This window comes from Lycorma delicatula, chromosome 2 (assembly GCF_047948215.1).
Source record: "Lycorma delicatula isolate Av1 chromosome 2, ASM4794821v1, whole genome shotgun sequence".
Taxonomy (NCBI): Eukaryota; Metazoa; Arthropoda; class Insecta; order Hemiptera; family Fulgoridae; genus Lycorma; species Lycorma delicatula.
The window spans coordinates 113,967,081-113,994,520 of NC_134456.1; the positions used below are offsets into that span (position 1 = coordinate 113,967,081).

Below are 27,440 nucleotides of genomic sequence, written 5' to 3' on the forward strand. Positions count from 1 at the left end.
CACGCGCCCACCTCGCATACCTTGACGGGCCTCAATTCTTCATCGGAGCGCCCCAATCCAATCACTCTTGCGTGTGGATGAACTAGAAACGTTCTTAGTATTGAGGCTACCTCCTTTGTCCCCACAGTAGGTACGTGTACTTTGGAGATTTTTTTTTGTCCCCTACTTCCCGGAGCTGGATATGCGTTACAGCATCACACAGCTTCGGGAATACTTTGGCGATTGAGTTTAATTAACCACATGTTTCAGGAATGGTCGGCATGATCTGTACAAGACTGTATCTCATTTACATTCATATACGAGTATATCATCCTCATCTCATTAAGCTGTAGGGAGGAAAGGTTGCTTATCGTTTACTAGTTGAAAGGTTGCGACGGACACATTAGGAAAATGAAAAAAAAGTTATATAAAGAATAAATATTTTAAATTTGATTGAACGATTTCTGCCATAGATAATCGTACTTTGTTGTTATTTTTTTATATATAATTAGTATTTAATCATTTAGGTCCTTTAATTTATTGAATATGAAGAACTAACTGTAGCAACATTTTATAACAACAATAATATTATTTTATATTTATTGTTAGTAATAATTAATATTATGATTATGTTATAAATTTAGTATATTTAATAATAATAACAACACCGTATTTTTAATGTATATTTATTATTGTTACGGTTTTACAAACGTAAATTATAAAACTCGGATTTTAAAGTAAGAAATTCAGTTAATGGGTAAAATGAAAACAGAGAACGTACACAGATAATTACAAGTACAGTACTCGGATGAAAACTGATGAATACTTCAACATTTAATTATTACTACTACTACCAGCAGTAGAATTACTAACATTACATGAGTCATACGAAACTTGATTTAGTAAAAAAGTTGTAATCTATGTGCTCTGTAAAACATATATATGTACTTTATTTTAATGTATAAATATATATAGTTTTTTTAATCTAAAATTTAAGTTTCATCAACTTCTAAAAATTATCTGATTCAGTGTAAATTATGAAATTTATATTATACATATGTTTATATTAGCATACATTTAAAACTAATGATTAATATTGTAATACATATTCTCAAAGTTTTATCGTACTACTATATAGAGACAGTTTTTTACGTTGGTTCCCGAAAACGATGAAAACTACTGAACCAATCACTACAAAATTCTAAATGTAGCTTTCTTATAACCCCCGGAATGATTACCGCACTAATATAGTACAAACACAAATAAAAAATAAAAAAACGTATAAATAACCTAATTGACTTTTGCAAAATTTGATAACGTTCTCTATATCGATATTAATGTCATTATCGATTGTCGCTGTCAATATCAATATCGACTTCTACAAAAGTTTTTAGGTGATTTGTAAAATGTAATGTTATTGTCTAATCTGGAAGCGACCCGAGAGAACTCATCCTTACGTGTAGCAATATGTAGGATTTCTATATACTGAACTAAGAAGTTCCATCACAGTAAACCATATGGTTGTTATAGATTCGACTTACTATTTTCGTAACTCCTAGATTGGTGAGGTCACATGTAGCAAGGAAAACCTCTAGGCTATCAGAATTTATGATCGTAGACAACTTGAATCTCTGCCAGAGATTCAAGTCTTATCAAAGACTTGAAGGGCAACGTATACACTCGGCTCAAAATCGAGTTAAACCAAATTGAACATCTGAATTTGAAATATATTCAAAGAGATAAGGTGATTAAAATAAGTAACCATTGCTGTACCAAAAAAATGGAACGATAACTCGTGGATTTTGCTGTGTCGGGAGAAAAGTAGTTCTTCAACAATTTCAATATCCTCCTTTCTTTTTCTGTTTAGCCTCCGGAACCACACTTCAGAGGATGATGTATGAATGTAAATGGAGTGTAGTCTTGAAAAGTCTCAGGTCAACCATTCCTGAGATGTGTGGTTAATTGAAACCCAACCACCAAAGAACACTGGTATCTACGATCTAGTATTCAAATCCGTATAAAAGTTACCTTTACTAGGATTTGAACCTTAAAACTCTCCAATTGGAAATAAGCTTATTTGCGATGAGTTCATCAATAGATCAACCCAGTGGGTTTTCAATATCTTCGTGATTTCATTTAAAATTTGATTTTAGAAACACATTTTTTATCTAAATATTTTATTTTATTCGGTAAATTGTGAATAGCGATAACTCTGAAAGAAACAGCCCACACATTATTATTAAAAAACAATTTTTTTATTTTTAAAAAACAATTTTTTTTCTGCGTAGAACGCAGAAGAAGCCGTGGCGAGGAATGCTAGTCATATATAAATTAAATAAATGAACGGGTTTTATATTATATTATTTATTATTAAATAACATTTTGTTAATTATAGTAAGGTATATTTTCACTACTTAATTTCATAATTATTAGTTATAAACATTAAAATACTTTAGTGTGTTGAGTAAAAAAAAACAAAAACATAAGTAGTTTTTTTTTGTTTCAATAAATATGGAATAATTATATCACAAAAAATTTAACTAGAAATTCAATCATATTTCTCCTTCCGTATTTGAATATTTTTGTATTCTACTTTGTATTTTGGATATTATATTTACGATGTGAAGACATTTAGATAGATGAAGGTATAAAGGGACAAAATGTTAACGATCTTATAAATAAATTTAAACAGACTGTAAAAGATTTTTTTCTACTATTCTGTAATTAGGAAATTAACTTGGTTGTTATTTTAAATAATTTACCCTGGTAAATAATTAGGTAAATTATATAAAAGATGCATAATTTTTTTTAAAAAGACGGAATATAATTTTAAATTATTAAAGAATATAGAATAAATTTTCTTATAGATTTTACCACAGTATAATAAAATAATTAAGCAAATTTTATTTTAATTTTAATTTACATGCTATTTTCCATTCTAATTTTAAAATGCCAGAGCTTCTAATTCTCTGCAGAGTATAAAATGTAACAGTTCATTATACATTTTTTTTTTTTAAGATTTCGTTATAGATTTATTGTTTATCTTATTTTTAGGACATGACAACACTAGCAGTCATAAAATTGTATGAAATATATTACAAATTTGGTGAAAGATCTTATTACACATCTTGTCACGTAATATTAAAAAACAACAAAAGTATTGTGATTAACTAGCTTTAATATCGTGTATCCGCACTAAAATCAAAATTTAATCCACGGTACTTCCAATGGTACATATTTAGATAATAGAAATACTAATTCTGGAGTAGATTTATTATAATTATTAGTACTAGTATAAGTTATGAATTAAATCACACTTATATGCGGCAGCTAGTCAATTCGTATGCGGTCATTAAATAAACAAATTATGAATTTCTTAAAAAGTTGAAAATCCACCTTACCAGCAAACTAAATGTGACTATATTTTTCAGTCCTTAGACCATTGTCAGGAGATTAAAATATTATAAAATAAAGTCAACAAATTAAAATGATTAAGCAGTCATGACTGTTTGCTACTTATCAGTATACTCTGTTAACATTTTGACTTTATAATATTATTTTATTCTCCTGACGATGGTCTAAGGACTGAAAGATCTAGAGTAACATTTAATTTGCTGGTAAGGTGGATTTTCACTTTTTTAATAATTTGAAACAAATTGTGTAGCTAATTCTTAAAATTAATATTCAATAACAATATCGTTTCATAAAACGCAATATTCAGCTCGGTTGTTTTAAATATGTCTAGAAATTTCGCGAATAACAAATTAAACATATATTTTTTTAATGGATTTTAAATATGTTTCCTCAGTGATCGCAGTCTTACACCAAACTATACACCAGATCGCATCTATTAAATTAACAATAATATTCTATAAGTCAATTGAATATTTTTGAATTTTGTAATTATGATTATTCAAAATAAAGTCAACCTTTAAAAATTTGAAAAAACATACCTCATTCTCTTTACTAAATTTATGAAGTAACCATGTCTTAAACAACTCATAAAGGGATTATTTTAACGTTTAATCTCATTAAAGAAAACAGGAAAAAGTCAATTCTGTGCAGAATATTTATTTATTTATACTGTTAAATTTGTTTTTTTTTTTTTTTTTTACTTTTTCTTTAACTACTGATCTCAGAATGATAATAGCTTACGTAATAAAATATAATTTATTTATCGAATTTTGGTTTTATTCTGTTGCAGAAATTCAAGCTGGCCGCCACGACGACTATGAATCCACACTACCACCCTTACACGGAGCTATCGTCTCCTCACTCACCGCCCCCGGACGGCGCCAGCTACGGGGGTATGAGTAACGGCCACGTTATACCTCACCAAGGCGGCCACCCCGCATTTCCCACTCCACCACCTCACCAACATCATCCGTTACATCATCATCACCATCACCATCATATGAACAACAACACCAACAGCAACAACCAGAACTGCGCCACCGTCAAAGTTTGCGCCGGATGCGGAGGAAAAATAGTAGAGAGGTTTCTGTTACACGCGCTCGACCGTTATTGGCATAACAGTTGTCTCAAGTGCAATTGTTGTGGGGCGATGCTAGCCGATATAGGAACATCTTGCTTTACCAAGGGTGGAATGATACTGTGCAAAACGGACTACATCAGGTAAATCTACAGTTTTCTTTTTTATTTATTTTTACTCTTGAGAGTTCTCTGTTTTTAAACTGAGCAAAAGTCATAAGTGTTTCTTTTTTTAAAGAATATTCGTAATGAAGAATATATACAATTAAATATCTCGTGCTTAAAGTCTAGTTGTGACTGTTGTATGATCGGAAATTATCAGTAACGTTTCCGTGTTTTTTTACCTTATATATATGTTTATTAAAACGTCGGTAGTTTATTAAGAACTTTTTTCTACTGCATAGTTTTTCGGTTAAGAGGTAATATTTCCGTTTTTGCTATATGAAAATAAATCATTTTTGCGTAAATGTTTTCCTGATTTCTAAATAAGCAGAGATTTTCTGAAGATAATATTTTATCATCTTTTTGTCTGAGAATTATTATTCTGAAACACAATGACGTTTTAAAAAAATATTATTTGCATATTTTATTTTATTAAACTGAAGATGGAGATTTGTCGCCTAACCATCATTATTAATAATAATAATAATTAGATTTTACCGTATGAATTATACTTAAGGTTTAAAAATCCAATATCATATCTCTCAGTGGTGTGTTTTAATTATTAATTCACATACACGTACAGTTTCTATTTTTCAAATATGGTATTGAAGTTTATCTGGATCTTTTAGTAAGTTCGTTCGCGTGTATTAACCTATTTTAATTGAATTGCGACATTAGCCTAGATGTGGTGAGCGGTGTAGATGTAGCGTAATAAAGTGTAGTTTGTAGTATCTGTGTGGGACTGCCCGTGGTCTCTTGGCGCCTGAGGTCCGACCTCACCGAGCTGTATATGGAGTTACAGTATAGGACAGCGTATTGATATGCTAATTACAGACAAGCACGGTCATGCGAAAGACAAACAACAGATAACCTCCTTCCTTCATTCTGTACTTTGTGTCGGACCCTGTCCTGCTCGTTTACTTTGTCACTTTACACGTTTCCTTGATTTACAATATAACGGAGATAAATTCCTTCTAACGACAATATTTGTTCAATATCGTACATCGCATAAACAGTAATTTAATTTCTTACTTCATTGAATCGCTAACGAATAAATAATATATCTAAAAGACCAAGTACGCTCGTGAAATATTTTTAAACTGTTAACTTAATGATAAACACTGCAGTATTTACTGTAAATCATTTTAAAAAAAAAAGCCGCCGAGTGTATTTTTTACACTTTGTGTATCCTATATGATAATTGGTAGGTACTACAATACTTTTTATTGAATATTAACTAAAAAAAAGACAAAAAAATCAACATATTTCAGTATGGTGCTACTTCAACAATATCTTCCATAAACAAAACCTTGATTATCTGTAGTTTACACTAAGGAAAAAACGTATGTAAGATAAATTTTGTATTTATCAGGTACTTTTCATCGATTTTTATTTTCAATAGATTAACATTTTTTGTTTATTATAAAAAATAAAGGCGTAAATTTTTAAAATTAATTTTTTTTTGTTAATTATGATAATTTAATAAATAGATTTGATCATAATGGTATAACTATATGTATGCGTGTATATTTATACACGCATACATATATTTATACCATACATCTCTGTTGATAACGCAATTTAAATCTTGTAATTAAACTTTGCTTTAATGAAGGGTGTTTTAAATAATTATTAGAAACACATTATTGATGAGTAATCAATAAAAATAAACTATAAAGGTACCACACTTGTATTACTATCATATTCGTTTTACGTTATTAAATATTTGTGTTGTAAGTAGAAGATGCAATTTGTTTTATCAACCATTATCATTTTAATTCATTTAGCCGTAAATGAAGCGAGTTGCACCATCAAGCTGTGACATCGCTTGCAAAATGAAAAATATACGTAAGATGACTCTGGTAGGCAACTATTGTAGGCGTGTTTTTTTTTAAATATTAAAAAAAAATTGATAGTAATATATTTACAAATTCTTTTTCTACACTTCTCCGTGGTGTATTATTCCAGTGATAATTAAATTTTCGTATTTTGGTTTAAATCTTCCAATAGAACCAAGTTAATTTAGATTAATATTTTACTTTTAAAGATGATATTTTTGTAACTGTTTTTAAATTTAACTCATACATAACTATTTTTATCATTCTATATAAAAAAAAAGGTATATATATAAAAGTAACAAAATATTCTTAATGATTTTATTTGTAATTATTAAAAATTTGTATTTAAAAATACTTATAATTTTTATAATTAAATTATTCCGTTTTAACGTAGTTTTTGTTTTGCCTGAAGTTTATTTTATTAACCCAACCCGCTATTCTAGTTTGAATTCATGACATGGGCGTTAAATTACTGCCAAAATAAAGCCAATAAGAAAGCGTAGAAGTAAAATCGTTTGAAAGTCAGTGGATTAGAAGAATGTAATATCGAGTAGATCGTAACGAAAGTGTCCACCGCACTGAATTTGCTGTACAATGTTCGTTTCAATTGTAACGTATAAGGGTGAGAATGCAGGGAGGGATTTATACTTTTTAAAGATAATGCCGGTGATGTAGTGTTATGTGTGTCAAAGGAAGAGGGAGGAAACTCGATTTGAGAGGGAAGTGAGCGCAATCAGCTCCATGCATCCAATCAGGACACCCGCCGCAATAACTCGCGCCGCAGAGCTGTACAACGCTCAACGTGTGGCGTTCTAAAAACGTCCGTACATGTGATCTGTACTTGATCGGTTTACAAAATCGTCACCTTTCTCTTATTATTTGTTTTTTCTTTTTTTATTAAAACTTAATTTCTACTTTAAATAATATTTGCTAATTTATTATCATAAAAAAAATATATTAATGTTTTACAATTAATGAGTACTTTATTTAGCTTTTACAAATAAAAAACTCAAAATATACTTATATAATTCGTTTATTGTACATGAGTATATAATTTTTTTAATAAGTTGAAAATAAAGAAAGTTGAAATAAAGAAAAGTATATTTGTACCGATTAAAAAAAAGTTACATTTAATTTACATTAAGTTTAAATGTAATAAAATAATATAAATTATTTTACTTAGATTTTGCAAATTTTGGAAATTAGAAATATGTAATAAATACAATTTTTTACCCTTTTAAATTCTCAGATTTTATTATTTTTTCCCCAAATTTTTAATTAGGGATATATAGGTTATGAAAAAACTGTTACACAGTTTCACGAACATTATTCTATTTTTCTATTAAATAAAATAATATTAAAGTATATTGTTTTTTTTTTTGAATAAATTATTTCTTTACCTGCTTATAAATTATAAGATACAAGTAATTTGTTACTTCAAGTTGGAGAGGTACTTCCTTGTAAAGTTTATCTACCTGATAAATTAGTCAATTTCATAAAATACACAGTTGATCAAGTATCATTTTTTATAGTGTATATTTGTATGCCTTATTTTTACTTCCGTAATAACTTATTTAAAGAAATTAAATATTTTTGTGAATAAAGTAACATGTGTAACGCAAAAGAATGAACTTTTACGAGAGTTGGTTATTTCAAATATCATACTTTTATTACAGTACTTATTATATTTATGATTAAATAAATATATAAAGAATAAAATTTAATTATAAATTTTTAGAAAAATATTTCGATTACTATAGCTGAAAACATGATATTTCCTCAAAATTGACCTACGAATAGAAGTTAAAAATAATTCATTTAACAAAAATTATAAGTTAGTAAACTCTTTATGAAATAGAAAATTTCATAAACAATTGGTGAAAATATATTTCAGTTTTTCACTTTTAGATGTGTATTAATTTTCACCAATTTTATTTTTATAAAATTGCGTGATCTGTATCTGGAAAAAAAACATTTATAATAATTATTTGTATAATTTTTATTATAAAATATTGTAAGCACTGCTTTTTATGATTTTTTATGTGTTATGCTTATTGTTTAAACGGATTTATAAAATTAATGGAAAATAGAAAGTATAAAATTGAGTTATTTATATTAATAAATTCGATTATTTAGTTTTTGGAATACAAAATATCAGCGAGAGCGAAAACTAATATTTTTTATTTTATCGGCTTTATTTGTACAACTAATAACGAGTAAGTTGGTTCTTTATATATAGTGGAGTTTTGTGTTATAGATTTAATTGTGAATAAAAAAAGAAAAAAATTGACAATGAGGAACAGAATGAACATAAAAATCTGTAAAGGTAAAGCTAAGATAAAAAGATTCGTTTAAGGGGATAATTTACCGAAGAGAAGAAAATGTAACTTTTAAAAATAATAGCTGTATAACTGACTTGTAATGATTCCCTGATATAATTTGATATTAATTCAGACAGTAAATTATTGCAGATTCATACATCTATGTATTCATTATTTTATCCTTAATGTAATACCATACACAAACTGCACCTAATGACAGTAATGATTTTGTAAATGCAGTATTATTATCTGGAGTACAAATTAATAGTGCCGGATGACGGAAAATTAATTTTAGTATAATGAATGTAGAATAATTCATTAGAATAGTTATATAGTTTTACAATTTGTATGTAGACTTCATGTATGAATACGATACCAGGTCTTTGATAACACTACAATACGTAATATAATTTCTAAAAACGATTCTACATATTCCCCCTTTCATTATTCTTCTTTTTTATTCTCATCAACTATTTCGGTGATCAGTGTTAGCTTAAAAATAGGGATTGGTTCATTATAAATTTTCCATAGTGTGACCAGATATTAAACCCCAGACTTTGGTACAGCAAGCGAACACGCTGCTATCTTTGCCACAGCAAAGGTTCATCAGTTTGAAAAATGATGTTAAAATAATATAATTTTTTTTTATTTACTTAAAAAAATTAAAAATATATAATTATGTGACGAGTCTACATTATGGAATACATTACAGTAATTTGTATCGGCAGAAATTTCCGTTAGCGTCTCGATCAATACATTACCATCTTCAAACTGTTACAACAAAGGACTTAGTTTGATACTAGTAAGGATGTTGAATTTTTCAAAGCCGTTTCTCCGTTATAATTAAAAAAGATAAGAATAAATAAAACAATATTTTTAAAATAAGCTACAAGAAATCAATAATAGATTGTACATACCAAAATAACCAGGGAATAAGTGGGTGTCTAATATTTATCCTAATGTGCCCATGTTACCCTAGTTGTGGAGGATGAAAGTTAATCAGGATAAGTCGAAGCCATGAGAAGAAGTAATATGAACATGGATGGTGTCTTGATCCCGCAAAAAGAGAGTGGCAGTACCTAGTACTTCACCTATATTGGTGTTTGACTTGGAAGTGTAACGTGAGAATGAAAAGAGAATAACTGAACGCGTAGTATAGGGAACTGCATTGGCTGCTACGGAGAAACTTGCACCTCAGTTGTTTTATGAAGTTCTGATTTACAAAATTACCCTACGACCAAACTGGATAATTTTCTGGCTTGGAGTTGTGGGGGGACAGCAAGTAATAGTAACGTAGATATCATACAACGCTTCCAAAACAAAAAAACGAGAACAATTGCAGAGGTGTCATGATTCACACGGAATGATGAAATTCACGAATGCCTGAGCTTCCGACGGTTCGTGAGGCTGTGAGAAAGCAGTGTTATGTACCAACATTTAGAAAATCACGTCCACCACTGATCAATCTGCTTGATAATAGTAGGGATGTCCGAAGGATGAAACGTCTCCGTGTGTTTGACTTAGGGCTACCGAATGACACTTTGCAGTTACTATCGCCAAATATAGTATTGTTTGTTTACCTCTTTTTTTTATTAGTAGGTACAAATTTTTTGTTCTTTGTTCGACTAGCTATCATTTGATTATTTATTTTTTTATTTACTTTTATTTGTTTATTGGTTTTTATTTGTTAATTAATTGTTTTTATGGATTATGAAGTGTTGGCAGATATATTTTTTTTACTAATGAATTTTAAGATTACTGGTTACTTATAACTTATGTTAATGATTGACTTATTGTGGGAGTTCCTTAAGATCCTCTATCATGTGCTTATTATCAAACGATTTACTTATGGTCCCACTTAAGGAGCCGATTGTAAATATAGTAGTTGTGGAGGGAAAAAAAAGATCTGATAAGTTTCTTTTTTATAAAAGAACTAAGAAATTTTTAACTAAGAAAATCGTAAGTTGATTAGCTTGTGTGTATGAAAGGTGGGTCATCAGTTATCAAATTAGATACAATCGTGAGGGATAACATAATTAAATAATATCCTGCATTCGGTTTAAAATTAAAAATGTTTTTTTTCTTTACAAACATTCCATTAATTGAGTTATTATATCTCCTGTATTTTGTTTTGGATTGGATGCTCCATGTAATCATTGCACTGATTACATTATTGGAAGAAAATATGCCTGCATAAACGTTTTTGAAATATTCTTTAACTAAAAGAACAAAATCTTGATATTGTATATTGAAGGCATTGCATAAACAACTTCTTTATTTTAATATTCTCTTACTGTTTTATAATATTTAAAAAATTTAATAAAAAAAAAAGAAAGAAAAATGGGATAAAAATATGAAGAAACAAAATTAGGGCAATTACTCTATTTTTCCGGTTTTATTATTTCTGTTAAATTATTGAAACTAGTACAGTGATTAAAAATAATTAATTTATTTAAAATTGTTAACTTATCTCATTTCTTAACCGAATAAACTAAAAAGTAAATTTAGTAATTAAATTAATTGTTAATTTTATTGCTTTGCATTAACAATTTGTTAGCGTTAGCATTCTTTATCAGATTTAATATTGTAGTCTGTTTAAATGCATTATAAATGTAAAGGTTAGTACGTAATAAAAAAAAGGTATTATGAATACAGATTCAATTTTGTCGTTATACGCGCATAATTTTATTATTATAACAAGGTAATATTTTTAGAATTATAATAATTATGATGTAATAAATTATTGTTAAGAATTTTATTTACGATATGATTATATTAAAACGAGAAGACATGAGAATTGTTAAACAAGGAATAATAAGTATAGCTGATAGAGGGACGTCGTAGAGGTTCATTAAGCCCCATCTTGCATTTAATCTATCCGAAATGAGTTCCCAAACGTAGAACTGTAATTTATTTGCTCAAATTGGTATGTACGGTAGATAATAGTTATAAGAAAAGCAATAATAAATAGCAGGGAATGACAATTGTGTGCAATTAGTTTCACGCAAGTCTTTAGGGTTTGCGTGCGGTTTAGGCGTCAGGCGTTCTAGAGCAAGTAGCTTGTCTCACTCTACCAGTCGTCGTCAGCCGTCCGTTCTACCATGGCAATTGGTGGCGGAAGAGGAGGTGGATCGGTCCTGGTTCGCTGGACGAGGCATACGATTCATTCTTTCTCTGGCTGTGGCCCGGTTGATGCTCGTGAGAATGAACAGCTGGTGGTTTTTATATTAAAAATGCTATTCCTATTGTTAAATGTTAGGTATATGTATGTCCAACGTGCATGAAATACGTTGTCCTTTGGTACTGAATGAAACAACTGAATTTTAAATTTAAAAGAAAATTTGAAATGAAGAAATAAAAATTTTTGTCTCTTAGCAGTTCAAGAATTTTTAACTATTATTTTAAACTTCATTTGTTGGCCTCATATGTGTTTTCGAGCGATTAAAACTGAATAATTTCCGCACTAATTTTTTTTTTTGTAGTTTTTACAAATATATTTATTAATTTGAATGAATAGTTCCATTTTGATTTATTGCCTGAAAGTCAAAACTGATTGAATTTTAACTTTTTTCCATGACAGTAAAAAAAAAAACACTATACAATTTATTGTTATTATTTCAATTTTTTTCCAATTTTAAGTAGTGTGGGTTTCTTTGAAAGTAGTGTGATTTAAATATTTTGTTTATCTTTTTCAATTTTGAAAAATTAATTTAGATAAAAACATTTGTTTAAAATTAAATTTAGAAATCTTATATTCTTGTTTAATTTTTGTAATTAAAAAATATTCTACTTATATATTTAAAAGTAGTAACAATAAATATTTCTCAGACATTACATAATTTAGTTAATGTTTAATTAACTTTTTTATGTAACAGTTAAAACTACAATGGTAGTTTTCAGTACTCAATAGTAAAACTTCAGTGCTATCCATCTTTAGCACATATTTTAGTTACTAGAACTGCAGTTATTTCTCGAATTCATTACTGGTCTGTTGACTGCTAAAATCACTTGATATATTACTGACGAGTGGTTTAAAAGTTTTACGCTATATATAGTACAAAAGTAAGAATTACGTTGAAAAATGATTTTTCTTAAATAAATCGTTTTAATTTTTTAATTTTTATTTTTTGACTAAATTAAGTTTTTTACTATTGTTAATAAAACTCTAATGATCTTTTTAATGATTATAAGCTGCTACATAATCTTTTAAACAATAAAGTTAACGTATACTATTACCTTATCTTGAATTAATTTATTGATTTTAGAATTATTGCTCTAATTATAAAAATAATCGATTGAGAGAGTTGTTAATATAAATAAAAAAGTTGCTAATTAACTATAAAAAGGAAGTTTTTAAATCCTGTTAAACTTATATTTTAAGCTGATTTTGAATGCCCATCTTATTGATGTATTTTGATTTTAGCGATCAATTAAAAATACTCTCGCGATCTAAAATACTCTCTCTCTCTCTCTCTCTCTCTCTCTCTCTCTGATGTAGTAGGGTTGAAAATGGACAATAGCCATTCCTAAACTATAATTCTTCAATTATAATTGTTTCCTCAAACAACTTCGAAGGAGTAAAATTTCGAAAAATAGTCGAATAGCTGATTAATAATTGGGTAAGATTTATCTTTTTTCTCATTCAGAAAAGGAGAAATATTTCTGGAAAAAATCATAGTAATGATTATATTAAATTATATAAATGAATGATTTTTTAGTACAATTTATGCAGTACAAATCACAAAGAAATATAATGCAATTCTGAATTTTTTATTTGTTCATGTGTATAATACAAGGGAAAGCTTATCTCAGAAAAAATATCATCTGTAGTTTTGAATTTATTAATTTTATGTAGCAAAACTTGTTAAAATCTTTTTTTAATTTAATACATTTTAATTTTTTGTGAATAAACTGATAATTAAAATCCATAGATATACTCCATATTAATTACATAAGAGTGTAAGATAACATTAAACACATTAAAAAACTGCGTACCTTTTTCTAATTACATTATTTATACTCCCAAAAGCTTTTTAGTTTTTCTTTTATATTATTTTTTTTTGTTGGCGGAGTGTGTTATATTAATATGAAAATAATAATTTTCAATTTACTTAAAATTTTTATTCATAACTATTATTTTGGCTGCTAATATTATTATTATTAAAAACTTTCTATTGAAACAAGACTGATGTTTTTTGACCGGACTGGTTTTCTTTGCCAATCAAGCCTTGAATTAGGGCAAGAAGAAATGCTATGCCCCTCTCAGCCTTTCTTGCAGCACGTGCTCCTATACTCCCTCATTCCCTTTTATTGCGTCCCCCCTCTTCGTCAACATAATAGTGCCTCTCACCATCACAGCGCTAATTATACGCTGTACTGAACTACGACGTTTGTTACATTGTAACGTAAAGTTGCTATAAATAGGATATGAATATGGCTTACATCAGTAGATTTTTTCTATAATTAAAATTTTGTTTAGGTAGTTTTCTTTTCTGTGTGACTCGCTTAAATGTGTTTTTTTATGAATTTTAATTTTTTGTTTTGATCAAAACTTTAAACGTTAATGGACAATTAACGTTTATTAACAGTTTAATAACGATAAGTTGGACAACCTTATCGTTATTAAAAATATTATAATTTAATCATATTTAAAATTATATAATTTTTTTTAAAATGCTTGTTATTTTCAAAGTATAAAGGTTATTAAATTACAGGATTTTAATTTTAATAATAGACAACAATAACTTTGTCTTTAATTTCATTGTTAGTACACAAAGTACGCAGAATATATCCTGTATGTAAATTTAATATAAAAATATAATTTAGCAAAGTAAATACTGAGTAAAAACAAAATGAAAAAAGGCGCATGCCAAAACAGGTTTTAGATTTAAAAAAAAAAAATTATTCCCGGAAAACCCATGTATATTTCTTTAACCTTTTCTATATAACAGAATGTGTTGAAATAAAACAGAATTTTTAATCTCTTTAGCGTTCCATTGAAATAAAAAAGATATTTTAAAAATAAAACCCTTTATTTAGGTGGAATTAATATATATAGAATTGTCTCTGTTAAAATAATCAAACAATAGTTACCCTAAACTGTTAATATTTGTAATCTCTGTTAAAATAATCAAACAATAGTTACCCTAAACTGTTAATATTTGTAATAATATTTTTGGTTTATTTAAAAAATACGTGTTTGAATTATTTGATTTAGAATGTTTTTGTTGGTGATATGTATTGAACCAAAAGAAATAAGGTAAAAAAAGAATTCAACCTCCTTTTCTCTACATTAAAAATACTCTTAATTGTTTTATACTCATATTAATCATTTTGTTTAAATGATTTTAAATCTGTATTATTTTTTAGTACTCTTATAATATTAGTAATTTTGATTCTTCATTTTTGTTAAAGCCAATTAAAACGTACGATTTTAAAGTAAGCTTTCAATTCTTATTTAAAAAAATATTTATCGAATAATGTACCGTAGTATTTCGTTTATAAAATTTCATTGAACTTTGGTTTAGAATGATTTCTAGAACAGCTAATCTTAGAAGGAAGACTATATATTACCTTCACGCTTAAATGCTGTTACATCTTTAGGCATTTTCCTATGGGAAAATTAAAAAAAAAAAAAATGATTTATTGTTATATTTCAAGAATGTTTTTCTTTATCTCTAAATAATACGAGTATAAGATGTTTAATAATATACAGGTAATCATTTTAATAACGTGTAATAACTAAATCTTAATAATAATAATAATTTAAAAAGATCTGTCGAACTGAACTGTATTTTATCTTAATAATTTCACTATAAATATTGAAAATATGATTATTCGTTTGTCTGACCGTTTAAATTAATTACATTACTGATTACGTAGGTAGGTATTCTTTGTGTATTCCGTGGAATGACTGAGAATCTTTTTCCTATAAATAATGATTCAGAATTAACGTAACTAGACCGGTAAATAGAAATAAATTATTTACTATTAAAATATTTATTCTATGTAAAATATTACAATAATTCATGTATTTCTCCTACATTACATTCTTAAATGCGATGGTAATTGTTTTATGTTTAATTTAAAATAATAAAAAATTGCTTTAATTAAAAAATAATATAATTACACAATACGTTTGTACCTGCTACTTGACCAATGAACATTTTTATTCATGCGACAAAACTTTTTTTTTCTTCTTTTTTGGGGGTGGGGTTGACGAATTAATTTACCACATAATCTTTGAATAACTTTATGTGAGAATATGGAAATTTCATTTTGCAGCCAAAGAAATATACCATGCCTTATCAGGGATTTGAACCCGGGACTTCCGGATGAAAGGCTGAGTCGCTACCACTCCGCTACAGAGATCGCTGAGTAGTTTTGTTATCACATATATTTTTATTATTACACGGTTATTATGAATTGAAAAAATACAAATCTATTAATAAAACATTGAATAGCTAAATTTAGTTTCTATATCTCTTATATAATCAATATATAAATGGGATGAAAATAAAGTAATTAACAACAAAATTAATTAAAGAAATTGAAGTAAAAATCTTAATAGCCAATATTGATCTCAAAAGAAAAGCTTTGTGATATTTATACAACTTTTGGGCTGAAATAATAAAAAAATAGAAAAGAAGCATGATTTTTCTGACTTGTTTTCTTCCATGGAAACCTAAAAACCATATAACATGTGGTATTTTTATAACATACATGTTAAAATGTTTCATTTTCTATTACGTCATCATTAAAAAAGATGAATTTTCACATATATGGTGTTTATCTTTAATAAACATAACGGTTTTAAAATATCAGTTTTTTACTTTTTGTGGAATGAATATTTGTACTAGTCTGGTTAATTTTAAATATTTACATACTGAGCATTTGAAAGTAATTTCTGTTAAAAGTACAGAAAAGAGTGCTATTACACGATGATTTTCGTCAAAATTTACAGCAGAAGAAACTATTTTTGTATGACATAAGCATGATCACTATTTTGCTTGATAATTTTCACGGAATTGTAGAAAAATAATATTATTTCTGAACATTTAAAATAATAAAGTATTATGTATACAGAAATATTTTCAGTGCATCTTGACACCATATATGAAGCTATTAAAATACCTCCGATGCATTCAGTTCTTTAACTATCTCGAGAAGATATAAAATTGAATATGCTGAAAATTTATTTTTGTGTATCCTGAAATTGTGTAAGAACCGGAAGCGCTGAAGAGAGTTTACAGATTTTTTTTTAAATGTATTTAATCCAATATTAATAACATTTAATGCAATGATTTAATATAATGATTTAATATAATGTTTTGAGTGGAATGTTCAAGTATTTTTATCATACTTGTAGAACATTTTCCGAAGATTTAAAAAAAATAATAATATATACGATTATTGTGGATGTTAGCGTATAAAATTTTAATTAAAACTACTATCCGATTTTTTTCATGGGATTAACGCAATAATGATGCAACATTAAATATTATGTATTTCTTTATATACATAAAATTGTTTTTACATTTTATTTAAACATTTATCGTTAAAACTAGGTGTTGATTTTTCCTCTTCTCTTAACTTATACTTTCTAAAGCAAGTAAACAGGCATCAATAATCTTCTATTTAGATGGGATAAACTGTATAAATCGACTTCAGTTGGATGCGTTCATCAATCGTAATTGAGTTTCGTTGAATACTATTAACTCAAATCTTCATTGCTACCTTACTAGATAACTCTTCGTTCAGAGTCTCAGACGACGTATGTCTGAATATATATTTCATTTCTTAATTCCTAAGCTTTTTAATTTGTACACCTATCAAAAGGGTATTTATCTTCAAAAGAGTATTGTTAATATTATAAGTGTATGAAATATCTAGGAAAAAATCCATCTATAATTCCTATAATTAAAATTATTAATGTGATTTAATTTTTGGGAAGTAGGTTTGAAGTCATTTTTACAGTTGTTATTGTACTGGATTTATTTTGTAAACATTCTCCCAGTTTAATTTTGATATTCGAAAAGCGGAACATTATACGATTATCAATAGCTTTGATATTCTTTTATGCACTGAAATGTTTATTTTACATATATATATATATATATATATATATATATATATGTGTGTGTGTGTGTGTGTGTGTGTGTGTGTGTGTATGCGCGCGCGCAGGTGATGATATACATATATTGGTAAGTGAGTAATATATATATATATATATATATATATATATTGGTGTAATTAGTGAAAATTACGGTGGTTTATATTGAGTTGGTTGAATTTACCCTTTAAGAGAAAAGTATTGTATTATGTTTTTAAGCCAAAAACCAGAAGGCATGTACCTATCATTAACTACTGAACAAAGCCCTAACATCACTGGAGAGGTATCAAAGAGGTTTGGGTAAAAATTGTAATACTATATTTATTCACAGCGGGGAAAACTGCATTAACGGAGAGGGAAAATGTACTAAGCTATCTCCGAATGCAATGAGAAAGCATTTGATTATTTTTAAGGCATCTGTACAGACTTTATTACATTCATTTAACTCGCGGCTTTAATTTACTGGAGCATTAAAATTGATTAAAACACTATTAAATCTTACAAGACAAAATGTGCAAATTGCGTGTTAATTGCTTTGTTATTATATAATCTATGGAATTATACCGGTGATTAAGAGAAAACTAGTCGGCCAGTTAGTATAACAATTAGTGTGGTAGTCTCTAAGTTAGTAGGCTTTGGGTTTGATTCTCTGCAGGCCCCCGACATATTTTCGGCTAACATTTTATCCATCTCATATTCTTCGGTAAATACTTTTTTCAAGAAATTAAATTAATTATATAATTACTTCTCTTCCAATTTTTCATTATTAATTTTTATTATTCTTGAAAGGTACTACTCTTTTTAGTCTTCTGAGAAATTCTTAATTGCATTAAGCCGGTAGTAAATCTTAGAAGTAATTAATTATTTTCAAATTAAGTAGGAAAGATATTATTTTGTTAACAACAGAGAATTTTATTAATAATTATTATTTTTATTTTTTATTTGAAATCAGAATCTTTTGAGTTTCGAATTGGCTTGTCGATAGAATACTTTTGAGCGAGAGATGGACGGATCCAGTAGTTTGGTTCGTGTTAAAAATCAGCTGCTGAAGTTTAGTCACGCAGAGTTTATCGCGCGTGAGATTAGTTACAGTAAATAATATGGTACGCCTTATCAGCCTTTGATGCAAATACGTACAATAATCGCGTTCACCGAACCTTACTTTACGACTGCATTACTTTTCAGTTCTTAACATAACGTTTCATGCTAAGTTTAACTAATTTCTTCATTAGTTTCAGTACAATTCGAATAAAAAATAGTAAACGTTGTTTTTTCTCTGTTAAGCGCTTTTTATTTTATTTTATTTTATGCATGATGAAGAAAAATATTAATAAATTATATCTATATATTTTGGTTATAGAAAACTTCTGAATAAAATTCCTTAGTTTGTGGTAATAATTTTTAAATATAGATTAACGTTGCAATGAATTTTACGGTTTTATTATTTCTTAGAATTTTTGTTTGATTTGATGGCTACATTAAAATAAATATATTTTTCCTACTGCTTCAAAAGTATGTTTAAAAACGTATTTTAATGGTAAGGTTGAAGTATTTGAAATTATGGATGAAAACGAATACCAGAATTTTGTATTTAATTTAAGCGGAGAGCAGAACTCACTTAAAAGCCAATAAGTTAAAAATTGTAGATATATTACGGCAGTATTATTATAATAATGATTATTATTTAATTTACAAAAGTGGTTTTAGGCTCGAAAAGAAATAAAAAATGACATACTCTTAAAAATAAACATTATTAATTTTTAATTAACATTCATTGATCATTTTATTTTCCTGGCGAATATATCTAGAATACGTATATTAAAGGGAAAAATATGGTGATCATATCAAAAATGGGTATCGGGGTATGCAAATCTTTACACAGTGCAAATCATGATACTGTACAGTATAATTTCACTATAGACTATAATTCAGAGATAAATTTGATTTTATTTAAGCACAACCGGTAATGTTTTACATCAAGTGTTGGAAATGTCCATCATTTTCCTGAAGGGAGATCCGAACCCATCGCATCATATTTTTAACACCCTTCGTAGGACATTAGGGCTAATGGAATTTATCTCTGCAGTAACGGCTCGCTCCAGGTCTTTTAGAGTACATGGGTTTGCTCGATATACACGTCCTTTCAAAAAACCTCAGAGAAATACGTTAAGGGAATGTACCTGACACACCTGTTGAGATCATTATATCGCCAAACATTTCTTCCAAAACTTCCACAGTGTTTTTAGCGGAAATTTATGGAATTTTCTTCAAAAGATTCCACGTAATAGCGTTCATCAGGCTGGAGGAAGAACTACAAATAGCGTAATTGCATTCTGGTATGCCAGACTGTCAACGGTTTCATAAAAAAAATTATCTCGATATTCGACGTCGAGAAATCGCACACTACACCCTCACCTTTGGTGAGTGCAGCGGCGATTCATGTAAGATTTGTGGATTTTGTGTTGACCAATATCTATTGTTCTGACTGTTAATGTAACCTGTAAGGTGAAGATACGCCTCATCATTAGAAAACGCATTGTCCAGTATGCCCGTCTCATTACTTTCCACCTGGTTGATAAACCACTGGCAGTATCTTATTATTTTAACAGTGTCTGGGGATTTCAGTTCGTGTACGCAGTGTATTCGGTATCCATCTAAACCTTATCTTTTAGTGGCCTTTTGTGTGCACTCCCGTACGATATTCCTTTCTGCGATGATAATTTACGCAAACTTTTCCTTGGATGCTGATTCAAGTAATGCACGTAGTGCGCGACAAAATTATCGCACTGTATTTTAGAATCCAACGAGTTCATCTAAATCAAAAAATGTATGTATGTATGTACGTATGTGTATCTCACTGCTTTTGCCGTTGTATTTCAGTATTGACAGAACCGATTTTCTTCAAATTTGGATCAAATGTTTCTGTATATGGGACATTAATCATATTGATTTTTTTTCAAAATTCGTTGAGGTGGTATATCGCAAATAATCCAATTTCGATTTTCTTTAGAGGCATTTCAGAGAAAATTTTATTAAAGAAAATTTGTTACCAACAACGTGTATATAAATAATTTAAAAAATCATTTTTCAAAAAAGTCAACCACCTTAAAACCGAAAGAAATTCTTTTGCTCTATCTCCCTTCGGTTTAAATATTTTTCAAACATTTTTTGAATGTTTATACTTTATATAATAGAGTTATCAAGAAATGTCTACAATTTTTTTTTTTAATTATGGACCTGGATAAATTGGAGAAAGTTTATTTGAAAATCTTATTTTTTTAGCCTTTATTGAAGAAGGTGTTATATTTCGAGAAAACGCTTACAGTAGCAAATCTGTTGAGATTTACCTATAAATGAATATTTTTAGAAAAGGCTTCTTAAAATGTATTTTGCAATTTTAAAAATTATATATTCTCTTATTTATCTCTTTTAATTCTTATTAATAAGAGCCGGAAAAGTCATGTAATACTTTTCTAGCTTTTTCTAATATATTGAAAAAATGCTAATGTAATGTAATTACTTATTCTAGTATATTTTCTCTGTAAACATTTTATATTATAGAATTCCAGTTACCAAAAATAAAATCTCTTCGTTTCTCTTTCACGTCAATTTTGTCATATCAATGTGAATTCTGGATAAATTATATTAAAAGATATATTTATACACTAGCTCAATATACAATTATTTCTTTTGTTAAAAAATTAAAGATAAACATCCTTAAAACAACATTTTTACATTTAATTATTGAGGTCCTGGGTTCGAATCCTGGTCAGGTATGGCATCTTTCATACACTAACAATATTGCGGGCTGATGACCATAGCTGTTGATGCCCGATCTTTCATAACAAAGTAAAAAAATCACAATTGTAGTAACAAAAAATAATTTACTCACAATTTCACAGATCTTATTGGTTAAAAAAGTATAATCTCATCAATTGAAAGAAAACTTTTATCGATCAGTGTAAATTTGTTGATATATTTTTATTCCAGTTTTATTAATTAGCTACAATTATAGTATAGCATGATTTTATTTTGATGAGATTTCATAGTTTTGTTTAAGTGAACGTAAATAAATATAGTAATTTTTAATCTAATTAAATTTACCAAAATGTAGTTTTTTACATGAATTGCTAACTACGTGCGTAGTTGGCAAGTCTTAAAAAAAAAAAAAAATATTTTTTATACTTGTCATTCGAGATATATTTTAATATTTAATATTTTTCATATTAAATTGTTTTATAAACTGTAACTCAGTAAATCGTTACCAGATTGGTTGACGAACAGCGTAGTGGAACCTCAGGGAAAATAATTTATGATTTTCGATATTTATTGTAGATTTTACGGGCTATAAATTCCTTTATCATAATTTACTTTTAAAGTGACTAGCGTATGAAAAATGGAAATAAAAATAAAAAAGGTTAACAAAAATTTGTGGAAATTTTTGAATTTTTCCTAAGTGAGACGACTGTTACTATCATATCTGAAAAATTTCAACTTTTGGGTTCTTTTTTGGGGAATAAATAGAAACTTTTAAGTAAGTAAATCTACAGTGGCTTATAATATAAAAAAGGATATTTCAGCAGTCACTAACGACATATAAGATTTTTTTTAATTTTTAATAATTTTTTTGTTTTCATTATTGTTAATATTCGCAGCAGAAAAGAAATAATTACCATTTCTTTAGTTTTTGTATTACATGCAGCAGTATAATTGCAAGTATATACAACTTTTCTTTTTTAAATGTCATTTTATAACAATTTTATCGTGTTGTATTATTGTTATAGTGTACAACCCATTTCTCTCGATAATCTCCATTTTTATTTCCAGATAGTCTGATTATTTATAAAAGAAACTTTTAATAAAATTTTTCAGCGGTTTTTTTTTCAAAAAGTTTGAAAGTATATTAAGCTTTTACATTTTTTTAAAATAGATGCTCATGAAATTATATAACTTAAATATTCGTAAGAAATTACGAAGTTAGATTACATTATTGCGAATTCGAGATATTTCTTGTACAAAATGTCAAATTTAATCAGACCAATTAGTTACCCATTTAACCATTGCCATACCTTTTACTTTTATATTTACATGTAAGATTTATTGTTTTTTTTCTTATTGATGTTAAGAAACAGTTTATAAAAGTTTCTTATAAATCATAACCATAAAATCGATAATTTTTACCTCTAATATAATGTAGCAGGAGAATGGAAGATTTTGTTTTCAGTTTCGAAAGTTAGAAAGTACTAGTATGCAAGTCGATTAAGTCTCATGAATTTGAATTTTTTTCTTATCTCTGAGATAAGAATATTGTAACCTATAATTTTAACTTCTTCAAACCTATTATTATTCACCAATTTTTTTTAAAGAATTGTGTTTAGAAAAAATATTTCAAGAAACTATAATCTTGTTTTGAACACGCTAGTTCTGTAGCTTACGGTAATTTTTTCTTTTATTTTATTTATATATTTTTTACGATAAAATATTAAGAAGAGTTTCATCAGTTTTACGTTGCATTTTATTATTTTTCTTTTTAATACCTTAAAAAAAAAAAAATTACTAATACCAGCATTTCAATTATTTATTAATGTAAAATCTATTATTCGTATTAGATCGTTAATACTTTTAACCGGGCAGTTATAATGTGTATTGCGTAATATTACCAGGCAACCAAGCCGATGAACGTTGTGGTCCTTGTTATCGGAAGTCAGAATAGTTTTTGTCCCTCCTCTCCCAGAGGGAATAATAATTATGTTAATTTCCATTTGCACGCATTTGAATAGTGATGTCCCTCGGGCGTGTGACGTTATTCACTCCGATTGAGATAATCCAATATCCTCTGCTGCATTCTCACTCGCTTTCCTTTTAAAACATACCCTAGCCTAACGTAGCCGTTCTGTTCTCTAACGTACTGTACCGTTCGTTCTTCTTCCTATGCAAAATACTTTCGACGTTGTACAAATTACAATAAATTTATGTTCTCCAGTTTTACTGATTTACATAATTTACTTCATCATTTACTGTACATCATTTTGAAACGTTCTGTAGAGTATGTTACTATTTTTTATGCAGCAGGCTAGTAGATTATAACTATTTTTGAGGTAGATGTAATACAAATACAATAGATAAATTGTAATAAAGATATTACTTTACACCTGTAGACTGTATTAGTCTAATTATTCATGCCTCAGTTAAAAAAAAAACCTGCATACGATTTCTAGAAAATGAATAAAAGTTCTGAATCGGTTCTTACATAGTGCGCTACATATTAATTGATATATTTAAGAATAAATTTTAATTAATAAATAAAGGAAATGCATTTTTTTTTGAACTTGAATAGTTTGATGACTTTGAAAAAAAATCGATACTGAAAAATCCCAAGCAAGAAGAATGAATACATCACGGAAAAATATTAAGATCTAATTCTTAAATCGGATTTCGCCTGTGATTGATAAACTCTACTGATTTCTTCCGAATATTTATGTGATAAGAAACGATCAAACAAGATTATTCTCTAGGTGTATTTAAGTCTGTTCGCTTCACCTTCTGAAGGTTTTAAAATATAAATTTTAATTTGTCGATTTGAACTGAATTTATTACCTTATATTTTAAAAATTTACTTTATTCGTAGGTTTAATAAATGTAGATGTATAAAATAAATTCTTACGTTATGTAAAGACATTATTAACTTTACTTTAGGCATTCGTAAAGTTTAATGAAAATAAGTCTCGTTTGTCTTTTGTCAGAGTGACTACTAAATTTAAAATTTACGATACTATTACAGCAGAGTCAAATGAATGAATTCTCATAAAATTTCCCATTCTATCGGGTTTTCAATCACACCAGGTAATTCTGCCTTCTCTATCCCACGTATACTCTAGCTAAAGGTATTTACTGCATTTGAATATGTATTTGCTTTAAGTGAATGATTGAGAGTAGTAATGTACAGTGCATATCGTAGGGTTGGCGTGAGCATAATAAGCCAATATATAGATTTGCCTAAGTAATGAGAACTAATTGTGATATTGATACGTAAAAGCGTAACGGTTGACTAATATATTAAACTTTGTTAGAAGAATTTTTACTGATATTGTTTCCTCTCATCTTACTGATTTAATTTAAAGCTACATCTAGCAATTTAATAAAATTAAAATATTTATAGCTTTAACTTATAAAATAATAATTTTTTTCTACTTGAATTTTTAAAAAAATATGCAAAAACAATTACCAGTATATTTATATACAACTCATAAAATACAATGAAGCTCGTAAAATTATACACAGTTTAAATGTATTACAAATTAATTATAACATTACTTTAATATGACTTTTTTTATTGCTTTTAAATATGCTATTTGATTATTCTTCTTTACTTTTACTCTTTTTCTGGTTTTTACCTTTCTTGTCATTGAACTTTTAAGTCTTATAATTGTATCATAATTGAACCTTAAAATTAACGCTTCTGTGGTATATTATTTAAAAACACTTACAAATTTTTTTATTTTTCTAAATGTTTAATTTTATTTAAAGAAAAGAAAACTCTGCAAAATAATTACTGAAACAAAGTTAAAGGTAAAAAATACCTGATTTCGTAGTAAAGGTAAAAAAATAATAAAATAAAATCTGATGTGGACAACACATAATTTCCTTGTACGCCTATTAAATTACATATACAAATTTGTTTAAAATGAAAATGACATAAAATTTTATTTCATTAATAACTTCTGATATTTTTTCATTTATTTAATTGTTATTATTGAATTATTATTTATCATAAAAATATTTTTACAATCGGAGGTTAATAATTAATAAATCAATATATTTAAATAACAAAAAAGAAGTTAAAAAGGAGATGAAGTTTGATTCGAACCGACGTGCCTTCCGCTGTAAGATCAAAATAAATCATTAATTAAAATTTTATTTGGCTACAACTCTGCAACCAATGAAAATAAATACTACTGATAATATATCGTTGAAAACCTCTGATTGAGGATTTATTACTGCAGTTAAGAAAAAGTCCAAAATCCAATTTTGTTTGGATTTAGGGCTTTTTTGGACACTTTTGGTTTAGTCGATTGCAATTAAAAGTGGAGGTGCACAACTAGATGATACAGCAGTTTTAAATCCAAAATGTTAATATTCTACGGCTAATAGTTTCTGAGTTATGCGAGATACATACGTATGTATGTAGAGACGTCACGCCGGAACTTGTTTGGATTTAAGGTTTTTTTGGACTCTTTTGGTTCAGTCGATTGCAATTAAAAGGGGAGGTGCACCACTAGATGATACAGCAGTCCTTAATCCAAAATTTCAATATTCTACTGCTAATCGTTTTTGAGTTATGCGAGATACATACGTACGTACGTATGTATGTAGAGATGTCATGCCGGAACTAGTCAAAATAGATTCAGAGATTGACAAAATGTGTATTTTCGTTGAAATCTGAAAACCGAAATTTTTCGCGATCACAGTACTTCTTTTACTTCGTGCAAGGAAATAAAAAGATAAAATTTACAACTAGATGTTCCTTTTGATTGTTAAATAAACCATTATCATCATCATCATCAGATCTTCTTCTTAAAGTGTCATATCAGGTCCCCCTGACGATGACTATCAACCTGGCGTATTCCTCACGTTTCTGAGCACTAGAAGACTATGAAAAAGAGTTTCTGCGCCTTGGATACTGGTCCAGTCCTTTGTGTTTTTCAACTAGTAGGTTCGTCTACTTCCTTCTTCTACGTCAGTCAATCTTGCTCTGAAGAACCGATTTCAAAAGTTGATACTGATGCGTCCTTAAAACGTGACCCAAATAAGCCAGCTTTCTGCACTTAACAGTTATCAGAAGCTCTCGTCCAATCCCGGCTATTCATGAAACTTATTCTCCGATCCTTCCAAGAGATGAAAAACATTCTTCTATGAAGCCACATTTCAAATGCTTCCACTTTCAAGCTGTTAATAGTCGCCGTTTTCAGTATCCAGATCTCACCCTCATAAATCAACGTAGACCAAATGTAACACTGGAATATTCTTTGTCTAAGCTTCAAATTCAGATTCTTATTGCAAAACGTGGACTTCATCCTAAGAAGATTTGTTCTAGCTATCTCTATTCTTTGTTTCAGCTCTGTGTCAGGACCCAGCTGGTTGATAGTGTAGCAAGCTAAATACTTATAGGAAATAATTCTTCTATTTATGGCCATTGACGTATAGACTAGCGTCAGGATGTTGTTCATCATGGCTGAATACCGTGAATTTAGTCTTCTGACGAGTCTAAATTCACGAGATACAAAAACGGTTTTGATTAATAGTTGTTTTTATTTTTATTTTATAAAATAGGTATAAATATTCGTTCTGTTGTGTCATGTAAATATTTATAAATTTTAACTATGTTTCTTGTTTCTTTATTATTAATTTTATTTATATTACTTATAATATTCCTCTGTTGCATTTAAAATTGATAACAATCAAAATGACCGTGTAGTTTTAAATTTAAATATCTGTATTTTTTTGTTTTGTGCAGTTATTTAAAACATTTGGGATCTG

At 27.9% G+C, this 27,440-nt stretch overlaps 1 protein-coding gene across 5 annotated transcripts in view; it reads left to right on the forward strand.

Moving 5' to 3' along the window:
* Positions 1-27,440, forward strand: part of LOC142319147 (rhombotin-1) — a 728,716-nt gene that overhangs the window by 548,345 nt on the left and 152,931 nt on the right. For all 5 annotated transcript variants that reach the window (XR_012755112.1, XR_012755113.1, XR_012755111.1 and 2 more), the window contains one exon: positions 4,184-4,614. Coding sequence is in view for 1 of the 5 variants with exons in the window: in XM_075356111.1 (XP_075212226.1) it covers positions 4,184-4,614 (431 nt within the window). In the remaining 4 variants the exon portion in view is untranslated. The remainder of the gene's footprint in view (positions 1-4,183; positions 4,615-27,440) is intronic.